Raw genomic sequence first — 21067 nt, 5'->3', positions numbered from 1 at the left:
TCAGGATTCATAATAAGATAATTCATTCCAAGTTTCACTAGTCAGGTTATTGTAGGTTACTGTATAGAATCTGATATCAGGTGGTCTTTTTTTTTTTTTTTTTACAAATTATGTTTTTATGAGTTTTTAAATGTTTGATAACCTAGTCCACATCTGACCTCTCTAAATATTGTGGGGTTTGTATAGGACCTGATCTGAGGTGTTCTGGGGTCAAAAGCAAAACAGTGAAATAGCAATATTTTAAAAACCCTGTTTTCATTACAGAACAATCTAATCCAAGATTAAACAGTATAGTTGTTGCAGGTTTTGATCTAATGCACTCTGGGGGTCAGTAATTAATGAAATATAGATTAAAAATAAAAATAAAAAAGAGCAGTAAATTTATGACAGGTTTCAACAAATTGTATTAAACAACCAGGATTTAAGTTTAGGACTACCCAGTCCAACTAACAGGCAAGAAAGTCCATGTTTGGCCAATATAACGTTTGGTATTAAGGTCGAGAAGGGGAAAATAGAAGAAGAAAAGTAAAAAAATAAATACATAAAAAATAAGACAAAAAAAAGTTATTGTGTGTATGTACGTAGGTGGGCTATATGTGGACTTTTGTGTTACATGTGCGCTTAAACCGGTGTTTCTTTAACTCCATATAAAACTCCCCTTCTGGTTCCGATCACCAGCCTGCTCCGTGTTTCCTGCCCACTCTCTTGATGTTTCTCACCCCTCCCATAAGAAGCGCCACATGACCTGCCGAGTAGGAAGTGTCGAGCTAGCAGACATCAACAGCAGCAGCCCTCAGAAAGACCAAGAGAGGAACCGTGAAATTCCGCTTTTCACATCCTCGACGTTTCCGTGAAGATAAGTCGTCTCTGTGTGAACCAGGCTGAGCTGTACGTCGGCCGCAGTCATGTCCGTGAAGGTGGTGTTTTTCGCCGCAGCTCTGGCGCTGATTGGCGCAGCAGCCCTGGTAGACTCAGGTAAGTTTCTGCGACCTCACCGAGCCCAGCTAGCGGGCTAGAGGCAACCAGGACCCCCCCCCCCCCCTCCCTCCTCCACTGTAAAAACTGACTTTTTTTCTTTTTTTTTAAAACCACCAGTTTATATCGGCTCACTGCGGTGCCCGTCAGGTGTCTCGTTTCCTTATTTTGACATCAATGTTGTGGTTTGCGTCAATTATTTCTCCGGTTTCTGGTAACTTGTCAGCTTTACATTCACACTGGCCAGAGGAAAACGTGCTTCCAGAAACCGCTAACGCTTTAGCTTGTTAATAAGTACTGCGACCTAGAATTACACCGGTATTGTGTAACGTTCAGGGCGATATTGGTTAATTATTTCATAACACAGGAATGGATTGCAAAACAAAAACAAAACAGAAGCAGGTATGGCGATTTGAGAATCCGGAAGAGGTTATTATATTACAGCCTTACTTTAAACTGACCCTTTTTGAGTTTTCATTTGGAAGCACACTTTGCCTGATCCAAATCGATCCAACCTTCCCGAAATAATTAAATTGTCGTTTTTCCAATTATTGCAAGTTTTGACATATTTGAACACCAGATTTGGATAGTCGGTGTATTTTGGGGTTTGGGAAAGACCTGATCTAGGATGGTCTGAGGGCCAAGTAAGGCACTGAAATAACTATTTTATTCATTACACAAGAACGATGAAGTTTTTAAAAGTAGAATTTGTTTAGAACATTCCATTTTTATATTATTAGTATAATCCAGTCCAGGTCTGACCAGCCATTATTGTGGGATTTGTAACGAACCGCATCTATGGTAGGCTAGGGGCCAAAAATGGCATGCAAATTCAACTCAGTTCAATAAAAAAAAATAAAAAATACTTTATTCATCGAAAGGGAAAATTAAATGTTGCAGCTCATATTATGAAGGTTTCTTCAAAGAACCGTTTTAAATGCTGATGGCTGTGGGCAGGAAGGATCTCCTGTAGCGCTCCGTCTTACAGCAGATCTGAAGAAGCCTCTGACTGAAGAAACTCTGCTGTGGTACAACAGTCTCATGAAGAGGATGCTCAGGGTTCTCCATAATGTTCTTCATTTTATGAAGAATCCTTCTTTGCACAATGATCTCCAGAGGTTTTAGAGGAGTCCCCAGAACAGAGCCAGCCTTTTTTATCAGCTTGTTGAGCTTTTCTAGGTCCATAGCTCTGATGCTGCTACCCCAGCAGATGATGGCAGAACTTTCCACAACAGACTTATAGAAGATATGCAGCATCTTGCTGCAAACACTGAAGGACCTAAGCTTCCTCAAGAAGTACAGTCTGCTCTGTCCTTTCTTGTAAACAGCTTCACAGTTGCCCTTATTAGTTCTCACAGAAGGATAACCATTTTCACGAGTAGCTAATTTTGTTTGTAAATATGTCACTTATTATAAGACAATCCAGTCCAGGTCTGACCACTCTGGGAATTGTAAGATTTGTAGTGATCTAAGAGAATATAGGGTCCAAAATAAAAAATAATATATTGAAAAACGTTTTTTCTTTTTTTATCAAAGTCAATTGATGATTGATCTGCAGGTAAATGGCCGTGCAGCTTAACCAATCAGATTTAGGAGACTAATTTCTGAGCCACGATTACAGTTTAAATTATACACTGATGAACTCCACTACAACAAATAAGAAATAATAAATACTAAAGTACTTTATAATAAATTGACATATTTATATAAACATTGTATCTATTTTTTATTAAATGCATTTATTCCAGTTTATTTAAACCTTCACTTGGATAAATATTTATTTGTTGCTTTGTGCTGCTATGAAACTCCCAACAAGTATTTTCTATTTAATTCCTGCCTTCTGTGTTTATGCTTACATATTTAACCTGATCATAAGCTGGCCGTGTGTTTGAATCTACAAAGATGGAGACAAAATCCTATGTTTCACATTAAAAGTCATTCATGCACAAATGACCAACACTAAATTGCTTTTCTGATTCCTTTCCAGATGGATGTGCCATTTTTAATTGTGAGAAATGTGCCACCCAGAATGACTGCGTGTGGCTAAATTGCACCAGTAAGTATCTCTTCCTAAATATGTGACCAGTTGTGGATCCAAGAAGCACAGGTTGGCTTTTGTGCCCTGAACTGTGCAAACAGCTGAACTTGTTGGTAGTTGGATTCCTGGCTGCGGAGGAAGGGCTCATCTTATTCTCAAACGCCCGAGCTAAACCATAGTCTTGTGTCAACACTGGCCAGCTCAGGGCCAGCGTTAGGCAGTAAATTATAGAAACAAGATAAGGCTGGAATGAATCAGGCAGTTGATTGGAGGCCCACTCACATTTAAGTGTTCGAGGCTCGGAGAATAAATATTAGGGATGCACTGCTGGTTCATCTTCAATTTTGTAAATTTTTCACCTGCCAGAACAAATTGTAGACATTTATTAGTTGTCTTAAAGTAATATAATTATCAACATTGAAAATATTCTAGTCTTAATTCCATGATTGGTTATTAATTAATTATATTAGGAATAATTAGGTTTGAGCTTTAATCATTTACTACGTCGTGATTTTCTTGAGGGGGTGGGCGGTTTTGTTGGCGGGAGGGAGCACCCCCATTGGATAATGGTAGGGGAAACGCTGTTATATGAGTCGGTGACAATTCAGATCATAACATGCTTTTTTTTTCTGGGTGTTGATGGACAAAATTTGCAGAAAGAGTTGTTCTCTGGTTCATAAACTTGGAGCTTTGTTTTAATCCCTGTTACACTTAATGACTAATGTTACAGCAGCTTACAGGCTGTGCTTGGATCTCTCCTACATGGCTGTCGGCCTGAAGCGGGGATAATTATCGGATAAGTACATTACATCAAACACTTGGAGAGCAGCGGTCAGGAGGGTCTGACTTTTACTGTGAAGGGGTGAAATCTCTTAGACTCCTCGTGAAAACCCACAGTCTTCAGACCAAATTCACAGAGTCTACAAATGTATTTGCATTATATCGTCGACTTATTGTTGAATTCCAAAATCTATTCCTGATTTCCGCGTTGTTGAAATATTATCACAGTATTTACACAGAAACGTAAATAAGCAATATGATCTTATTTATTTTACACACTAACAAACTGTATAATTAACTGTTACTTCTTACAACGTTGCCTTGCTAAGGGTGATGTGTGGTGCCCTGTATTTTTCACACCATAACGGTCCACATCTTGTGCAATTGAATAGGGCTGAAACAATTAATCGGATCAATCGTAATTAATCGATTATTGAAGTGATCGTCAACTAATTTACTAATCCAATAATTGTTAACTAGAGTATACAGACTCTAAAACATGCCATTTGCTGAAAGAACAACCCACTCTGAGCTGTAATTTGGCCAAAATTGTACAAAAAAATTTACATTTTGTATTTAAGATGAAAAACCCTCATCTGTAAATATGCTCTATCCAGAACTCCTCAAGTGGCATAGCTTTAGCTTCCCCTGGTTCAAATTCTGTAAAACAAATCTCCTGTTAAGCACCTCTCGCTCCCCGATTATTAATCGATAAAATAGTCGACAGATTAATCGATTAGCAAAATAATCGTTGGTTGCAGCCCTACAATTGAACATATTTAGTTATTTTTTTCTTTTTTAAAAGCGAGGGGAAAGTATAGTTGCCTTCCTTTAGGCTGCTGAATGAGCAGCTTTGGAGCAACAGGTGGGGGAGGGGCACACTGTTCTAATCTCCAGTCACTCGGCACTTTTTCTTGCACCTCAATAAAAGGGCTTTAAACCGTAGAAACAGTATGATTAAACATTTTTTTGTGCTTTTAAAACTGTATCTTTCTAAAACCTTGATACCACTAACTGCCCCTAACTTACTGTAATGTACAGGTCCTTCTCAAAATATTAGCATATTGTGATAAAGTTCATTATTTTCCATAATGTCATGATGAAAATTTAACATTCATATATTTTAGATTCATTGCACACTAACTGAAATATTTCAGGTCTTTTATTGTCTTACTACGGATGATTTTGGCATACAGCTCATGAAAACCCAAAATTCCTATCTCACAAAATTAGCATATCATTAAAAGGGTCTCTAAACGAGCTATGAACCTAATCATCTGAATCAACGAGTTAACTCTAAACACCTGCAAAAGATTCCTGAGGCCTTTAAAACTCCCAGCCTGGTTCATCACTCAAAACCCCAATCATGGGTAAGACTGCCGACCTGACTGCTGTCCAGAAGGCCACTATTGACACCCTCAAGCAAGAGGGTAAGACACAGAAAGACATTTCTGAACGAATAGGCTGTTCCCAGAGTGCTGTATCAAGGCACCTCACTGGGAAGTATGTGGGAAGGAAAAAGTGTGGCAGAAAACGCTGCACAACGAGAAGAGGTGACCGGACCCTGAGGAAGATTGTGGAGAAGGGCCGATTCCAGACCTTGGGGGAGCTGCGGAAGCAGTGGACTGAGTCTGGAGTAGAAACATCCAGAGCCACCGTGCACAGGCGTGTGCAGGAAATGGGCTGCGGGTGCCGCATTCCCCAGGTCAAGTCACTTTTGAACCAGAAACAGCGGCAGAAGCGCCTAACCTGGGCTACAGAGAAGCAGCACTGGACTGTTGCTCAGTGGTCCAAAGTACTTTTTTCGGATGAAAGCAAATTCTGCATGTCATTCGGAAATCAAGGTGCCAGAGTCTGGAGGAAGACTGGGGAGAAGGAAATGCCAAAATGCCAGAGGTCCAGTGTCAAGTACCCACAGTCAGTGATGGTCTTGGGTGCCGTGTCAGCTGCTGGTGTTGGTCCACTGTGTTTTATCAAGGGCAGGGTCAATGCAGCTAGCTATCAGGAGATTTTGGAGCACTTCATGCTTCCATCTGCTGAAAAGTTTTATGGAGATGAAGATTTCATTTTTCAGCACGACCTGGCACCTGCTCACAGTGCCAAAACCACTGGTAAATGGTTTACTGACCATGGTATCACTGTGCTCAATTGGCCTGCCAACTCTCCTGACCTGAACCCCATAGAGAATCTGTGGGATATTGTGAAGAGAACGTTGAGAGACTCAAGACCCAACACTCTGGATGAGCTAAAGGCCGCTATCGAAGCATCCTGGGCCTCCATAAGACCTCAGCAGTGCCACAGGCTGATTGCCTCCATGCCACGCCGCATTGAAGCAGTCATTTCTGCCAAAGGATTCCCGACCAAGTATTGAGTGCATAACTGTACATGATTATTTGAAGGTTGACGTTTTTTGTATTAAAAACACTTTTCTTTTATTGGTCGGATGAAATATGCTAATTTTGTGAGATAGGAATTTTGGGTTTTCATGAGCTGTATGCCAAAATAATCCGTATTAAGACAATAAAAGACCTGAAATATTTCAGTTAGTGTGCAATGAATCTAAAATATATGAATGTTAAATTTTCATCATGACATTATGGAAAATAATTAACTTTATCACAATATGCTAATATTTTGAGAAGGACCTGTATTCAGGCTTCTTGTTATTTGCTGAGGTCTCAGAAGTTGGAGCTCAGGGCTGGGAATGGTGCCACCTTGAGTAGAACACGTCAGAGCGCCGTTATGTGTCTCTTTGGGTTTTTTGATATAGTTAGTGGTATGCAATAAAATGTGTTATTTCCATGTCAAAAACTGAAAAAAGTTGCATCAGGCTCCATAAACTGTTTTGGCAGAGAAACAGTTTCTTTATGACTTTAACAGAACATCTTAATGCTCTCCTAAAGGATTTTCTGCTGCGTTAAACAGAAAGCATCCCCAAAAATTAGGGGTGAAACGAGATCTTGTCGTGCGAAGTCTCGCAATATTAAAACATCACGATATTTCTCATTGAGGTGGTTATGTAGCGACCATCAGCCAGTTCTGGTCGGCATGGCTTCTCGTGCTCTTAAATCATTTGTTTGGCAGCATTTTGGGTTTCCAGTAGAAATGATAAATGGCGGCAGAGAGAGACAGACAAGGACACGAACAGTAATTAGATATTTCATACCTGCAGCTTTTCTATGTTATGTATGTTATATATGAGTGGCAACCATGTTGAATGTTCAGTCAGGTTGCTTGGAGACCATTGGTTTTCCAAGTTGGATTGCTGACCTTAGGGGCCGTTGTTGTGTCATTTCTGACTGGGAACGCTGAAAAACCTGACCTACTGGTATGAAAAGAAATAGCCAAATTTTGAGTCTTCCAATATTCTCCACTCTGAAAAATCGATCCGTTAGATATGGTGTGTTCAGTGATTTGGAAAAGATCAGCTTTTTAGCTTTTCTAACGGACAGGGAAGCCTAAGCTGAAAATTGCCTGATTCCAGTCACCGGCCGATTTCTCAGTGCATCTGTAAATATGTAATTTGTTGGAGGTGTTTCCACTAACCTGGCTTCATTTAGCTAACCCGTGTTTTAATTCATCACTATTTTCTCACATAATTTCCATTTTGTCCTGCTTACCTTGACGTTGATTTCCGAGCAGATTATTTCTAATGTGGATTGCCGTGACGATTTATTGACCTTTTGGATTTAACTGTAATTATAAACACTTTAAAGTCCCAAAACTTGGATTGTCGGATCGTTTGTGCAACTTGTCTCATGCAGGTCAAATTCAACAGAACTAATAATATTAATCCTGATCTTTTGCGTCAGAAGTAGAGAAAGTAATACATCCTGTTTCTCTGTGTCAAATTGACCAATGTATGAACTCCTGGTTTTGCAACTGAAAGTTAATTGTAAAGGAATGATAGTTCAGATGCTTTTCCTTTTTTTATTTGATTTTATATTCATATTTGCATCATTCTGTTGTAAGGCAAGTTTTCCTAAAACACCAGTTTTCTTCAGTTGAGAAATTTCCCATTTCTGCAGCATAGAAATGCAGTTAGGAAACGGGCTGTGGTGACATTTCTTAAGCATTATCAGAAGTCCGCTGGCTGTTGTGGTTGTTAAAGGGATGCATTATTCACTTGCTGAAGCAAAGCATGCATGACAAACTGTTTCCAGAGTCAACCTACGACTTTTGGTTAAAGCTTTTCCCCCTACAGTTTGGGGATTTTAAAAAAATCAAAAGATAAGCTGCTTGTTTTCTCAAGAATGATGTATTATTTTTTTACTATGAAAGTTTTTTTTGTGGTTAAGTCGAGATATAATGGAACCGTGTCGTTAAACTTGTCATTTAGAAGACCTCAAATTTCAGTGTGACGTAAGAGGAGCCTCTTGTCATTTTGAAGAAGACAAACAGGAGAGGAAGCGAGGGGATGTGTGGCAGGATGCTGGCAATATCTCCTAGCAGGGCAAACATAGGAAGGAAAGAAGTAAGAGACAAGTCAGAGGAAAGTGTGCTGATAGGATAACAGATCTGCTTTAAGATTGTCAGTGAATGGATTAATGTTTTGGCTGCAGGTCAAGACAAAAGAATCTGGTAAATCAGACTTGAATATCAGTTCCATTAAGGCTCAAATGGGGGATCTAAAAAATCGTCAGAAGTGGTTCCAACAAAATTCCATGAACCAGCAGCCAGAGGCGTTTTAAACGTCACGAGATCTGACCTGTTTGACAACCGCGCCTATGCGAGCCGTTGATTCTCTCCAGGAGAGACTATATCGAGATTTCGTGACACCGCGCCCTCCGCCTGCTTTGATGGTGACTGTTGAAAGGTTCTCTGATTATGCATTATTCAGTGATACATTTGAAAGTTTAGCAGAACAGGTAGAACAACAAGCATTCTCCCTCGTTTTCAGAGCCTTGCAATACTTGATGGGTAGGTTTTTGTTGTTTTTGCAAAGGGAGAGGTCTGACCTGGTTAACAGTTACATTTTGTGCAGAGAAGGAAATAGCAGCTTGCCACCCACAGACACAAAAACCCAGAGACTATTGTATCAGTGTGCATTCATTAGGTATTTAGTCTGTGCAATCATAGAATTAAAACAAGATTTGATTAACACATTTCCTTGTGTTTATATAAAGTAAAATCATTCTCTTTCAGAATGACCCTTGTCCTTCGTAAAAGCTCGTTGGAGACCAGAATAAGCAGCACATGTGTGCCCACTTGGCATGAAGAAAAACAGAGTCTGCTTACAACATAATCTCTCTGGAAATAAAACCCTACCACGTTCAGGAAGGGATCACCTATTTAAAATGAACAGAGCAGGCAGCTGGAACGCCAGCCGTGTCCACTGAGATGGCTTCTCTGTAATAAAGGGTAACCGCACACTGCGGGTAGTAAGTAAACACCACATTATCACCAGATTTACTTTTGGTTTTAGGGATTTTCTGTAAATAAGCACTCAGCATCAGGAGCCTGTTTTCCTTCTGTCTCCAGCTTTAACGCTGCTAAAACTTACACGTGTACATGTGAGCTCCGAGGTGCCATAAGTGCAGGCTGACCGAGCCTGCTGAGAGCTCTTAACTCCCAGGACCACATGGCTGTACAGCACGGTGATAATAATGTCACCATCTTGGCAAAGTGTGGGAGAGGGTCCTACCTTTTGCAGCTGCCTGTGACAAAACATCCTTCTGACCTCACGGAGAAAGGGAGAAAACCTTCATGAGGTTAAACATACACAGATTATTAGATTACATAAAAGATGCTGGAACAAAATAAGGTGTTTTTATACTTCTACACTTTGTTGAAAATGTACATGTACATCCCAATAGATTAGAATATCAACCGAAAGTTTAAATATTTCAAAGATTTCAAAATGTAAAACTCATATTGCACACAGTGATATATTTAAAGTATTTAATTTGGTTAGTTTGGATGGTTTTGATTTGAATGGCTTCAGTTTCTCAGAAAATTTGTCTTACCCATCACAAGAAGGGTAATGCTAACAAGCTTTTCAAACATATTCATGCAAAGTTGAGTGGAAGAAATAAATATAATGGAATGAGTTGCAGAAGCAGCAGGGATCTGCACCCTGGAGAAAATTGTAAAGCTAAGCCCTTTTCGGAGTTTGGGGGGAGATTTTCACAGTCGGTAGTGAAAGTCAGACATGATATCTGCTGATGTTGTTCCGCTGTGTTCCTATGTCAGCTCAGCCATCTAACAGGACGTTTCATAGCACCTCATGCTTCCTTGTGTTGAAAAGCTTTATGGAAATGCAGATTTAATTTTCCAGCAGGACTTTGCTTTTGGCCACACTGCAAAAAGTGCCCAAACCAGTTTTGATGATCATGGTGTTGCCTTACCTGATTGGCCAAGACCTCAGCGTTGTCAAGAGCAAGATGAAAAATGAAGGCCTCTCTTAAAGCAACCTGGGCTTTCAGTACACCTTAGCAGAGCCAGGGGCTGATTGCCTCCATGCCGCGTCGCATTGATGCAGTAATTCATGCAAAACGAGTATTGAGTGTATATATTTAACAGCACACGGACATACTTTTCAGCGACATTTTTGTATTAAAAATCATTTCAATAGTTTTAATTTTTTTGTATTAATTTTCTGAGAAACTGAATCTTGGGATTTTAATTAGCTCTATACCATAATCACAAAATTATTGGAAATAAAGGCTTGATTTATATATCTCTGTAATTAATCTGTATAATGGGTTTACTGCTGAAATTATTTTTTCAATGCTATTGGAAGGTTTTGAGATGTACCTTTTTTATTTATGTAAATCAAAACTGGTAAAAACAGTTTTTTTTCTAGCTTTCTTCTCTGACCACTTGAACAAAAATCCTGCTAAATGATGTTATGCAGCAGAGTGATTAGTTCGAAAACCTGTCAAAGCAAAGCTGCAGAGTGGCAGGGCTGTGCTTAATGGCTGCTGCTGACGTTTGAGTGAGGAGCTACTGAATGCTTCACATAACTAAACAAAAAGCAAAGTTACACAGTCTCAATAGACTCCTGCAACATGAGCTCCACAAACTGATCATTGTGCCTGAATAATGTATAATCTGCTGCACAGCAGTGGAAGATGTCATGCAGGTTAAAGCTAGGAAGTTTTTTTTTTTGTTTTTTTTTACCTTATTTGGAAACTGAAATGTTGTTTTCAAGATTTGCATCCAACTTGCCTTGTGGTAAACCTGGTTCGTTTCTGTAATTTATGGAAAGCCATCTGGTGGAAGTCATTATGTTTGGTCGCTCCAGGTTATTAGAAACAACAGAGTCGTAGGCAGGCTTTCAGCAGCACCCGTTGCAGTGAGCAGAGGGAAGTAGGTCACTTTTTCCTGTATTCAGATTGATAAAATCTCCAAAGGTTTATATGAAATAAATTTAGGAGCATTAAGTGACCTGTAATGGACTTATCTGCAACCAGATTGGACTGTTTTTGAAGGTTAATCATACATATTTCTGCCAATTCTGTATAATTCAAGACATTTAATGAAACATTGTGAAAAGGTTCCATTACATTCATATTAACCATAATTTTAAAGCCACAACACAACCCACAGTATATGGCTTCGTGAAGCATTCATCCTGACAATTAAGTGGCTGTTACTGTGACATTTCTCACATACGTTCAAGTTTTTTTTCAGTTAAATCACACCTCCACATGGTGAACAACTTGCCTGTAGTAGCAGCCCAAACGGCTTACGCATGGCTCAAAAGAGACTGAAGAGCCTCTAAAGCATGTTTTCATTTTGCTACCCTGAACCCTTGTTTCCTAGAAGTTAATCACCCCCCAAAAAATAAAATGAGCTTGAGAGTGTAGCTGAGGAGAGGATTGCTTGGGTTTACCTCCTGGATCGATTCCTCTCACAACCTCACCTTGGATTAGTTAGGACAATCAATGTATAGAACTTAATGACCCTGAACCCAAAATCGTCCCAGTGCTGTTTGTTGTGGGTGGGTTTCAACTGATGGTGCTGTTTATGTGGCTCACTTTGACTCCTTCCTTCTATATACTATCCAACAGTTTATTTGAGTCTTGTCAAGAAGCAGTGACTTTATTCATACCGGAAAAATGACCACAAAGTCGATCAATCTTTATTTTTTTCATTCCTAAGTTAGGCTTCATCCTAACTGCTGCCCTATTTACACTGTTTGATTTTAAAAAAATCAGTAATTTTGAAGTCATTTTTTTTTTTTTTTGGTATCTGGAAAACATCTGATATCTACGTAATTTATTTTAGTCCCCAAGCTTTTATACAACTGTCTCATGGTTAAACTTTAACAACAGCTGTTAAGTGTACATAGGACAATTGCTGGGTGTGGAGGAGAATGCATTGTCACAAGATGCTTGCTGTCACAATGACGCAATGTTTTTTACCATGACCAAACCCAGGAAAGTGACAGAAATCCATAAAAATACTCTGTTTTTGTGGATACTGGTTATAAATCGTTGTAATGTATCAACTCCCTCTTTGCTGTGTCTCTGTTTGACCTAAATATGAAGCACAGACAGGATCAGTCCTGACGATGGGGCAAAGTTCTCCTTAGCCATGGTTAATAAGTGATTAGATTGCACAGTATTATGTAATACACCTAAATGATTAGACTATAAACAAACATTATGCTCACATTTTCTTCCTATTTGTATTACAGGAAAAGTGATATTCATATTTCCAGTTTGTCATTTTATCACCTGTAGTTGTTGCCTGTTAATGTTTTGCTATTCAACTTCTATTAGATAATGTTGTCTGTTAAATCCGGCTGCTCATATTTTGGATGTTGAATGGTAACAGAATAGGTTTGGTATAAATGCAATGAATAAGGTCTCATAAACGATTACAGTGTTTGCCGTTGTCAATAAAGGCCTTATTTGCTTGTGAAATAAATCGCTTATGAACTCAAATTTGCGCCTTGTTAGAAAACACCTCATATTTCTTGAAACAAATGGTCAAAAAATAATAGGTAGGCCATCAAATTGGTTGATTTAAGTGTTTTTGAGCAGGGGCACACCTAAAAACATGCAGGTAGTTTTACCACGCCGAAGCCATAGCAGTACATATGTAATCGTCCATCAGTGACGGCTACAACACTTTCAGGACCTGCACTGAAGTTGAAGAAGAGACATCGCTCACTTGGATTAGACTGCATTCGATTGTCATAATCAGCAAGCTTGCAGAATATTTAAGTTATCTTTGTATTAGTGAACAAAACCATTGGCCTTTTTTTGTTGTTGTTTTGCTACGTAATTTTAGATTTGTTTTAATACAAGATAGATGTACACTTGGATTTTACTGGTGGATTTATATTGACGCAAAGCAAGCCAAGTAGCTGTAACCTATGAAAAAGATGATCATAGCTCTGTGTTATTCACTGTAGTTGGATTCCTAAAAATAGTTTTATGTCATTTCTATAATAAACAAAATATATATCTGTGTGGAATATCCCAAGCTCTTTTCTAAGTCATTTGCCTAAAACAAAATGTCAGTCAAGGTGCACAGAAATGTGTTATGCCAACTTGAAAGTGACAAGGCGGTCTGGTAGGGTGGGCAGGATAGAGAGGGTACATCCTCCCTCTCCAGGATGTGGAAGTGGGATGTGGGTCTGTGTGAGCAGTTGCTCTTACCTTTCTGTGGGGGGGGAGATGGGAAAAGAGCTTATCAAGCTGTGTGCGGATTCAGTGTTCATAACATCATCATCATCAGGTGCATCTGAGTGCTGCTTTTTATAAATCTATAAATGTCAGTCACTCCATCTTGGATCTTTGGTTGTTGTTATATTTTAAATGTATGACATGCTCTGGTGGCTCATTTATAACATGCATAAGGATATTCTGTTTTAATAAAATGTGCTGACTCAAATCACCTTTTGTTTCTTATTTTGTCTTTCAGCGAGTCTCGGCTGTCACAACCATACCCTGCTTACTAATCACACCTGCAGCAACACAAGCTGTTCATGTAAGTTTATCTGTGTACAAGGTCTAAATACATAACAAAAGTTTGATACTTCTGGCATTAACATGCTATTTTAGACCCAATAGAATCAGCGGAGCCTTTATTGGTTTACAGAAGATTAATTTCTTCATGATTAGGCTTTTTTTTTTCTCTGCAGATTCTGGATGGGTCTAATTATTCTCTTACTAAAATGTTTATTAATGATCAGTCAGGGCTATTTGGGTGTTTTTCCCTTTATCTGTTGTCTATAATCTAGTTGTTTGGTTGCTTTGTCTGGCTTTCCTTTGTATGTTGTGTCCTGGTGTTGGTTCCCTATCCAGCTGATCCTTCTTCAACCCCGGCTGCCCCCGTTTCCCCAAATACAACTGTCGTCCCCACCGCTGCTAACACCACTACTCCAGGTAACCACTGTCGAAAGTCCGTTTGTAGTCCATGGTGTCTGTTTTCATCTTTTTATAATCTGTCAGAAGTATTGTATGAGGCTCAGAGTGTTTAGTTACTGCATTAAATTAAAAGCTATACACAAAAGGAAAAATGTCCACTATCAGTCCTTAAGTGGCATTTTTAAAATGATTTATTTACGTTTTTTAAAGAGCCGTCATTATAAATGTAGTTCTGTCAGCTTCCATCTGTTCTAGTCCAAACCACTTCTACCTCAGTTTTATTTTGGGACCAAGAAAGTAACTTACACTGTAAAGTCTGAATTTCTTAGTTCCAGGTAGTGTTAAGTAACTGAAAAACCCCCCAACGTTGTAGCTTTCTCTCCAGCCCATACCTCGATCCAACAAGTTTGCCTTACGCACACAATTTAAATCTGTATGATAAACAATTTCCTTGCACTGCAATATGTGTAGACAGCCCCACCAAAACAAAGGCTAGTTGATATGTTAAAATGCTTTTACCTCCTCTATATTGGCGGTTAGCATTCCTAAACAGCAGTCTTCTTGTTTATATTCTGGAGAATGTGAATACTTACCTTTTTAAATGCTGAGATTTCAAAATAAATTGTCAACATAAATGCAGCATTTTTCCTGACGGAGCATTTTTGCAGTTTTCTGTTCAGCCTGCTGAACAGAAAACTGCTTCAGAAAATCTGCTTCAGATCTGCTGAAACTTTAGCTCTCTCTCGCTCTGTTGCAGTCTGAATAAACATGCATACATGTCTTGAACATATATATCGAGAGTTTTCTTTTAAAAGAACATGACGCTTTTTGTGCTTCCCTTTCATTTTCAAACACCCTGGTAATGCTTAGCATGATGCATTTACTGACAGGAAAAAGCTAGAATCTGAGGTCCAGCTCCATACCCAGACTCCTATTGTGGTCTTACGGCATTTCTGCCTGGTATTGGTTGCTGCTGTTTTTATTTTTGGGTTGTGGTTGTTGACCTAACCCTTATCACCACGTTCCAGCCAAATCTCAAAAGGAGAGGAAGCAGTGTAGCTCAGCACAAAGTGCAAAGCCCACGAGATATTACAGGGTTTGACGTCAGTCAAACGACAGTATAAATGTTAGTAGAGCGACTACACAAGTGGTCAGAACAGGAGTCTAGTAAGAAGCTATCACTGCCTATATAATTGACATATTCAATAGGATAGTAGCTTTTATTCACTGGATTCTAATAATCTTTGCAAACACGCACAAGGATTTAGCAGAATATCAAGCTGCATAAAATCTTCAATTTAATATCAAATTCTTTATGTTGTTCCCCTCACTTTAAAGTGCTGATTCTCTTTTAAAAAGTGAAAAAAGCCACTGCTTTATTGTAGAAATTGTAATTTGCTGGAACATGAAGGAGCTTTTTTAGTGAGAAACAAGAGGTAGAAGTCAGAAGAAACTCCTAAAAGCAGAGCGTTGTGTGAAGCACATGCTCGACACCTTCATCTCTTCAACAGTTTCACATTTACTCTTCTCTACTGCTTTTGTGGCTGTGAGTGAAACTATATGCGAGTCCTGAGAGGCAGCCAATAAGCTTTTATTCAGTTGATGTCAACTTATATGTTGAATTTAATGTTTGGTTGGGCTTTAAAGTGATGCAGGTGTTCCGCTTGTGTTTTTGTAATTACCAAATTAAGTTTGTTGTAGGAGGTTACAAGCTGAAAAGGGTTATATTTGTAAAGGATTTGTTCTTACTGTGACCCGCTTTCAGATAATACAACGTTGGTCCCCACCACACCTCATAGTGGTAACAGTTCCACCTCTACAACTCCAGCCTCCACCCCAGGTAGGGCTGACATTTAGATCAACAGACACCTCAATGTTTAAACTTACTGTAGCGTGCTGAATAATTTATTTTCCTTTTTCTTTTATGGTATTGTTCTAACAGGTCTTGAGCAATATTTCAGGATCACTGAGACAGTTCTGTAATATAATTTATATTTTTAGTCACTTTGTTACTAGCAGGTTTTTACAAAGGTCTGATTTGGTATTTTTAATAACGTTTTAACCAAGGAAACTAAAACAATAAGTAACACAGGTCCAAAAGTCCAATAAACATTTTGTGTTTCATCCTGCTGCAGACAGCCCATGATTTATTTTCTATAATCTACTCATAGTCCACTATGAGGAGCCGAGGTTATGTGACTCCCATAAATAATAGGAGGTCACCTACACTTATTTTAGTGCGATCATTGGTAATCATTTCATATTTGATCAGAGTCATCAGGCCCAAAGAGGGGATGAGAACCACAGTCAGTGGAAATGGGGTGCAATACACAATACTGAGAAAATATAATATTAAAAGGTCTGAATGATGCTAGGAAAACATGCAATGATGATTTAGGTTACAATTAACTCTTAATTGTTGTCATCCATCTTTCTTTTCCATCATACTTCTGTCCCCACCACTCTGTCAGTTTAAGCATCCCAGTTACTGACATCTATGTCAGATTTGGACTTCAGAACTAGCGAAAGTCCATCCAGCTGGCCAAACATATTTTTGGCTTGCAGAGGATGGATCCAATCAGTCTTTTACAGTCATGACATTGCAGAAAATGTTTAACCTTCTCAGTAATGACTGAAAAACCTATTGGCATTACAGCAATCAAACCTTTTTTTTCATGTTTTTAATATTTATTAAAGACCTTCCTTGCAATCACCTTAATCTTTATCTCACTCCATAGATTCTCTATCAGATTCAAGTCAGGACTATGGCTGGAAACTTAAAAATATTAATCTTACTTCCAGTCAGAAGAAGCATGTTGGTAAAATTAAAAGATTGAAGAATTAAAAGAAACGTAAGTTTCCCAGGGATATGAATAATTGTTGCCCGAGCACAGCGCTCTGTCATACTCCAAAAGTAACCCTGCTGTAAGGAAGTTTTATCATTAAGAGGAATACAAATACAAAATCTGGCAAATTTGATCTAAATTGGCCTTGATCGCCACAGCATGTTTGGAGTTTCTGTTGAAGAATATTGTGATTGACTGTATGAAATAATCTAACCGGGACAAGTCTGTTACCTGCGGCCATCAGAATATCATTAGTGAGTTTTACCAGTGCTCATAAGATCTGGATTCAAATGAGTAAATAGCCAAATAAATAAAATAAAAAACTTTATAAAGTGAGAAGAACTATTGGTCAAGAACACTTCTAAATGCTGCTCTGTTTATAAACTTCCTGATATCCAGTCTCCTTTGTTCTGTATTTTTTCTTTGTCTTCCCCTTAAAGTACTGAGTACCACACCAGTCGCCCCTCACAAGAACTCAACGTTCGATGCTGCGAGCTTCATCGGTGGAATAGTGCTCGTCCTGGGCCTTCAGGCTGTTATCTTCTTCCTCTACAAGTTCTGCAAATCCAAAGAGCGTAACTACCACACCCTCTGAAGTGGCTGCACTTTAGGATCCAGCCTGTTCTAAACAATTTAGATCCTCCGGCACGCACCCATCAGGGTGGACTCAAACAGCGTTTCCATACAGTTTTATTTATTTTTTTTGTATTCCATGTCACATGATGTTTAGAGCTGTGCAACTCTATGATTGATTTAATTTTAGCGTGCATATCTCGAGTCAATCTCCTCCGATGTGCATCTAGGTCTCAAACATGTAGATTACGTAACCAAGCAGCTACCCCCACCTCCATCGTGCCATTAGTCATCCTGCATGGAGCGTTTTCCAGCAAACTGAGTGGGCTTGTGTTATTCACAGCCCCTCTTCCAATGCCTTTCTCAATTAAACACACCACATGAGAGATAAAGAATTAGTCATGTATACACAAAAGCTTTCCTGTTGATGCTTGAATATTTAAATGTTTTTTTTCTTTTTACCTGTTTTGGAAACACTGCTTGAGCTTGTGTTAAATGTGGCAACAGATGATTGAGGATTGATTTTAGTCTGCTAGATTTTTTTTTTCTCTCCACACAGCTGATCGGATGTAAATAAAAGCAACAATTAATCATCTGATGTCAAACCTAGGAAAACACAACTAAGTCTTATTTGAGCGTTGAGTGTTTTCTGCTGTTTGGTCCCTCCTGGGAAGCCTCTGACCCAATATCAAATGCTTAAAAATGTCAAACGCCAACTGCCAGTAGAGCAGCCCAATGCAATAAATAATGTATAGAGCTAATTTCAGAACCACAAATCTCCCAGATCTTTTCTTTTTCCCGATCTATAAATCTCACCAGAGGCTCATGTGGAGCGCAACCCTTCTCCTGTTTTGGTATTTAAACCGGGTCAAAGTGAATTATTGTAGAATATTTCCATAGTAATTAGTTTAATGTGCAGAAGAGGATGAGGCGGCATGCACCTTTCTTGATGTGGATAGTGAAGTGCCTTTGATGTCCAGTGTGAGTGAAAACGAGTAAAGGATTTAGTTTTTCTTTTTAAAGTTTTTTTCCTTGAGAGAATTAACAGTATCGTGGCGCTGATATTGCTTAGATTGGTGGTGTACCGGCTGGACTGAAGAGCCTTTTATCGTTGAAGAAAACAGGATTTTTTGTCCTTCTGGGGCCTTGTTTGGTTTGTAGGTGCAGCAGAAAGAACAAACGCGGCAGGACGATTGGGCGATCACGCTACTAGAGACTTTGGAGTGAATCATTTAAACAGCATTGCCTTCAACTTTGCTACATCATGGTTCAGACCTGACTGAAGGACTGATTTTCAAACCTGATGTTTATACTAGGAGATTGTAAAAATATTGGGCTTTATCTTCAAACATAAGTTTTTAGAAGAGGCATAAATGTAGACTGGGTGTTTTATTAGGAATTTCAGCTCTATTTTATTGATTTGTAATATAAAGGTGCAGAATAACAGCAAAGTGGCTGTGTTGAAGCCTAGTCTTCTTACTAGCTAGCACCTAGTGTTTAATTTTTTTCCGGATTTCTCAGTTTTGTCCAACCTGTAAATAGCCATGTCCTGTTTCTGTCCTGCTGAAAGAAAAGCCAAATGTTGATCAGAGCATTTAACTTGTGGTGGCTCTACTTATTTTGTATGAATGGCTTTTGTTCCCTGTTAGTGCATGCTGGATGCTTTTCTCATTGCATATGCAACCAGTAATTTAAACACATTCAAAAACCACTTGGTTATTTGTGATGAGCCCATATTCTAATGGAAGAATGCCTTAAACGATGTATATGAAGCCAAAGTCCTGGGTTTTTGGCATGTCTAACCCTATTTGTTTATCTTTTTTTGTACATGGGTTCTTGTTTAGCTCACAAATAAAATCAGACGCCTGTTTAAATATTAAGATTATGACCGCTAAGCAATTAATGAATGCAGATGTTTGTTTATGCTTGCTTATTTTGAGGTTGCATGGTTTCTGCTGCATTAACCTCCAGTCACGAGCAGGAAGACAACAAATGTCCACCCTAGCTGCACCGTTTTGGTTTGCCTCTCTGCTGCGTGTTAAGTCCATTCGCACAAACGAAACGCTATTGAGCGCTCTCTGCTTTCTAGCTGCATTCTGTAACAGCACGTCGACACCCCGGTGTGTCGCAACACCGCTTGTATCTGCGGATGCCTGACGTCCATCGTGTTGATCTGCTTGCCTCTCGAAGGGAAAGTGCCTTATTCAGTTATCATCCATTTCCATTTGTTGTAAAACGAGATGCCATAGTGACTAAACATCAACGGGACTCGGCACTTTCAGGCTCCTGTAAAGCGGTTTTCTGTGTTCTGCGTAAATGTGTGTTCGTTGCTCTCAGCCTTAATCTTTTTGATCTATCCCACAGAGCTGTTGCAAAGTGACAAGCTGTTCTGGCAATGCTGATGCCACTTTCTGTTTCAGTGTACCGCTTTAAGATTAAATGCTGCTTTTAAAGACAAAAAACATTATATGAATAACATATTTCAGCTGGATGAGTCCAGTTGTAGCCTGAACAGCTTCTGAGCAGCTATTTGTAATAAAACACACACACACACACACACGTACACACACAGGTAAAGTAACCACAGACCTCTAGTATTCTCTATTTCAACACCCCCACCCCCCACTCCAGTTTAATCACCGTTCAGTTTTCAACCAGGCAGTGTTGGCCTTGTTTGCCTTGTGGCTTTATTGCTAATTGCATACACTGTAGCGCTGAGTGTTTCTCTGTCCATTGCTCTTGTTGGTACGACTTCTGACTTTTCCCTCTCACCACTTTAACACACAAACATATATATAGCCATATGTAGACACTGAACAGTGCCACAATGCCTCCCCTTGAACGGTCTTTACTTCCTTTGTGCCACCCCACTTTTTTGTGCCTCTGATGCCCCCTGATTTTTGGCCTTGTTTTCTGGTGTTGCCTTTTATTTTACAATGTTAAAACAATAAAGTTTGAATACTGTTAAACAAATATTTGTATTTACTCTTCATTTGATACCCGTGTGTGTCTCGTTGGGGCCTGTAATTTGCATACGTAGGACAAGGATACCCTTGCGGGGCTCGGCTGTTGTGGTTACTGCTCCCCTGACAATGAAAGGTGTCGTATCAAGTTCTACTGATTCTTTGTCTTTAATGTAACTTAATATGTGCCCAACAGATTCACTGGTTGCAGAGGAAGCAAGTTTGCAATACTCTGCGTGTATTGTAAGGCACAGTGCCGTGGAAAAGTGTTCCCTGCTTTTTAGCGTATGTTTCAGATCATTACAAAAATTGGCTTAGCAGAAAAGGACAACCTGAGTAAATACAAAATGCAGTTTTCTAATGATTTTATGAAGAGAGAAGCTACCCAAACCCATCAGCCCTGTGTGGCGAAGTAATCATCCCTTTAATCTGCCATTAAGTGTTTGCAATAACTTTTACATTTCTGTGGAGGAGTTTTGGTTCACTTTGTTTTAATTCAGCCAAATAGGAAGGGCTTTGATCATCAATAACCTGTTTAAGGTCAAGCCACTGCATCTTAACCGGGTT

General features: G+C 39.1%; 1 protein-coding gene across 2 annotated transcripts; it reads left to right on the top strand.

Moving 5' to 3' along the window:
• The first annotated feature begins 702 nt into the window (after positions 1-702).
• On the top strand, positions 703-20510 carry cd164 (CD164 molecule, sialomucin). 2 transcript variants are annotated; one of them, XM_047388410.1, is made up of 6 exons: positions 713-975; positions 2963-3031; positions 13673-13738; positions 14056-14136; positions 15884-15958; positions 17405-20510. In XM_047388410.1, the coding sequence occupies exons 1-6, from the start codon at positions 906-908 to the stop codon at positions 17557-17559; spliced, it is 516 nt and encodes a 171-aa protein (XP_047244366.1). In that variant the 5' UTR covers positions 713-905; the 3' UTR covers positions 17560-20510. The 2 variants fall into 2 exon arrangements, with proteins under 2 accessions (XP_047244367.1, XP_047244366.1); XM_047388411.1 differs by lacking the exon at positions 14056-14136 and having other exon boundaries at positions 703-975.
• The last annotated feature ends 557 nt before the right edge of the window (positions 20511-21067 follow it).

Source organism: Girardinichthys multiradiatus, chromosome 15 (genome assembly GCF_021462225.1).
Source record: "Girardinichthys multiradiatus isolate DD_20200921_A chromosome 15, DD_fGirMul_XY1, whole genome shotgun sequence".
Classification (NCBI taxonomy): Eukaryota; Metazoa; Chordata; class Actinopteri; order Cyprinodontiformes; family Goodeidae; genus Girardinichthys; species Girardinichthys multiradiatus.
This window is presented reverse-complemented; position numbering and strand designations above follow the sequence as displayed.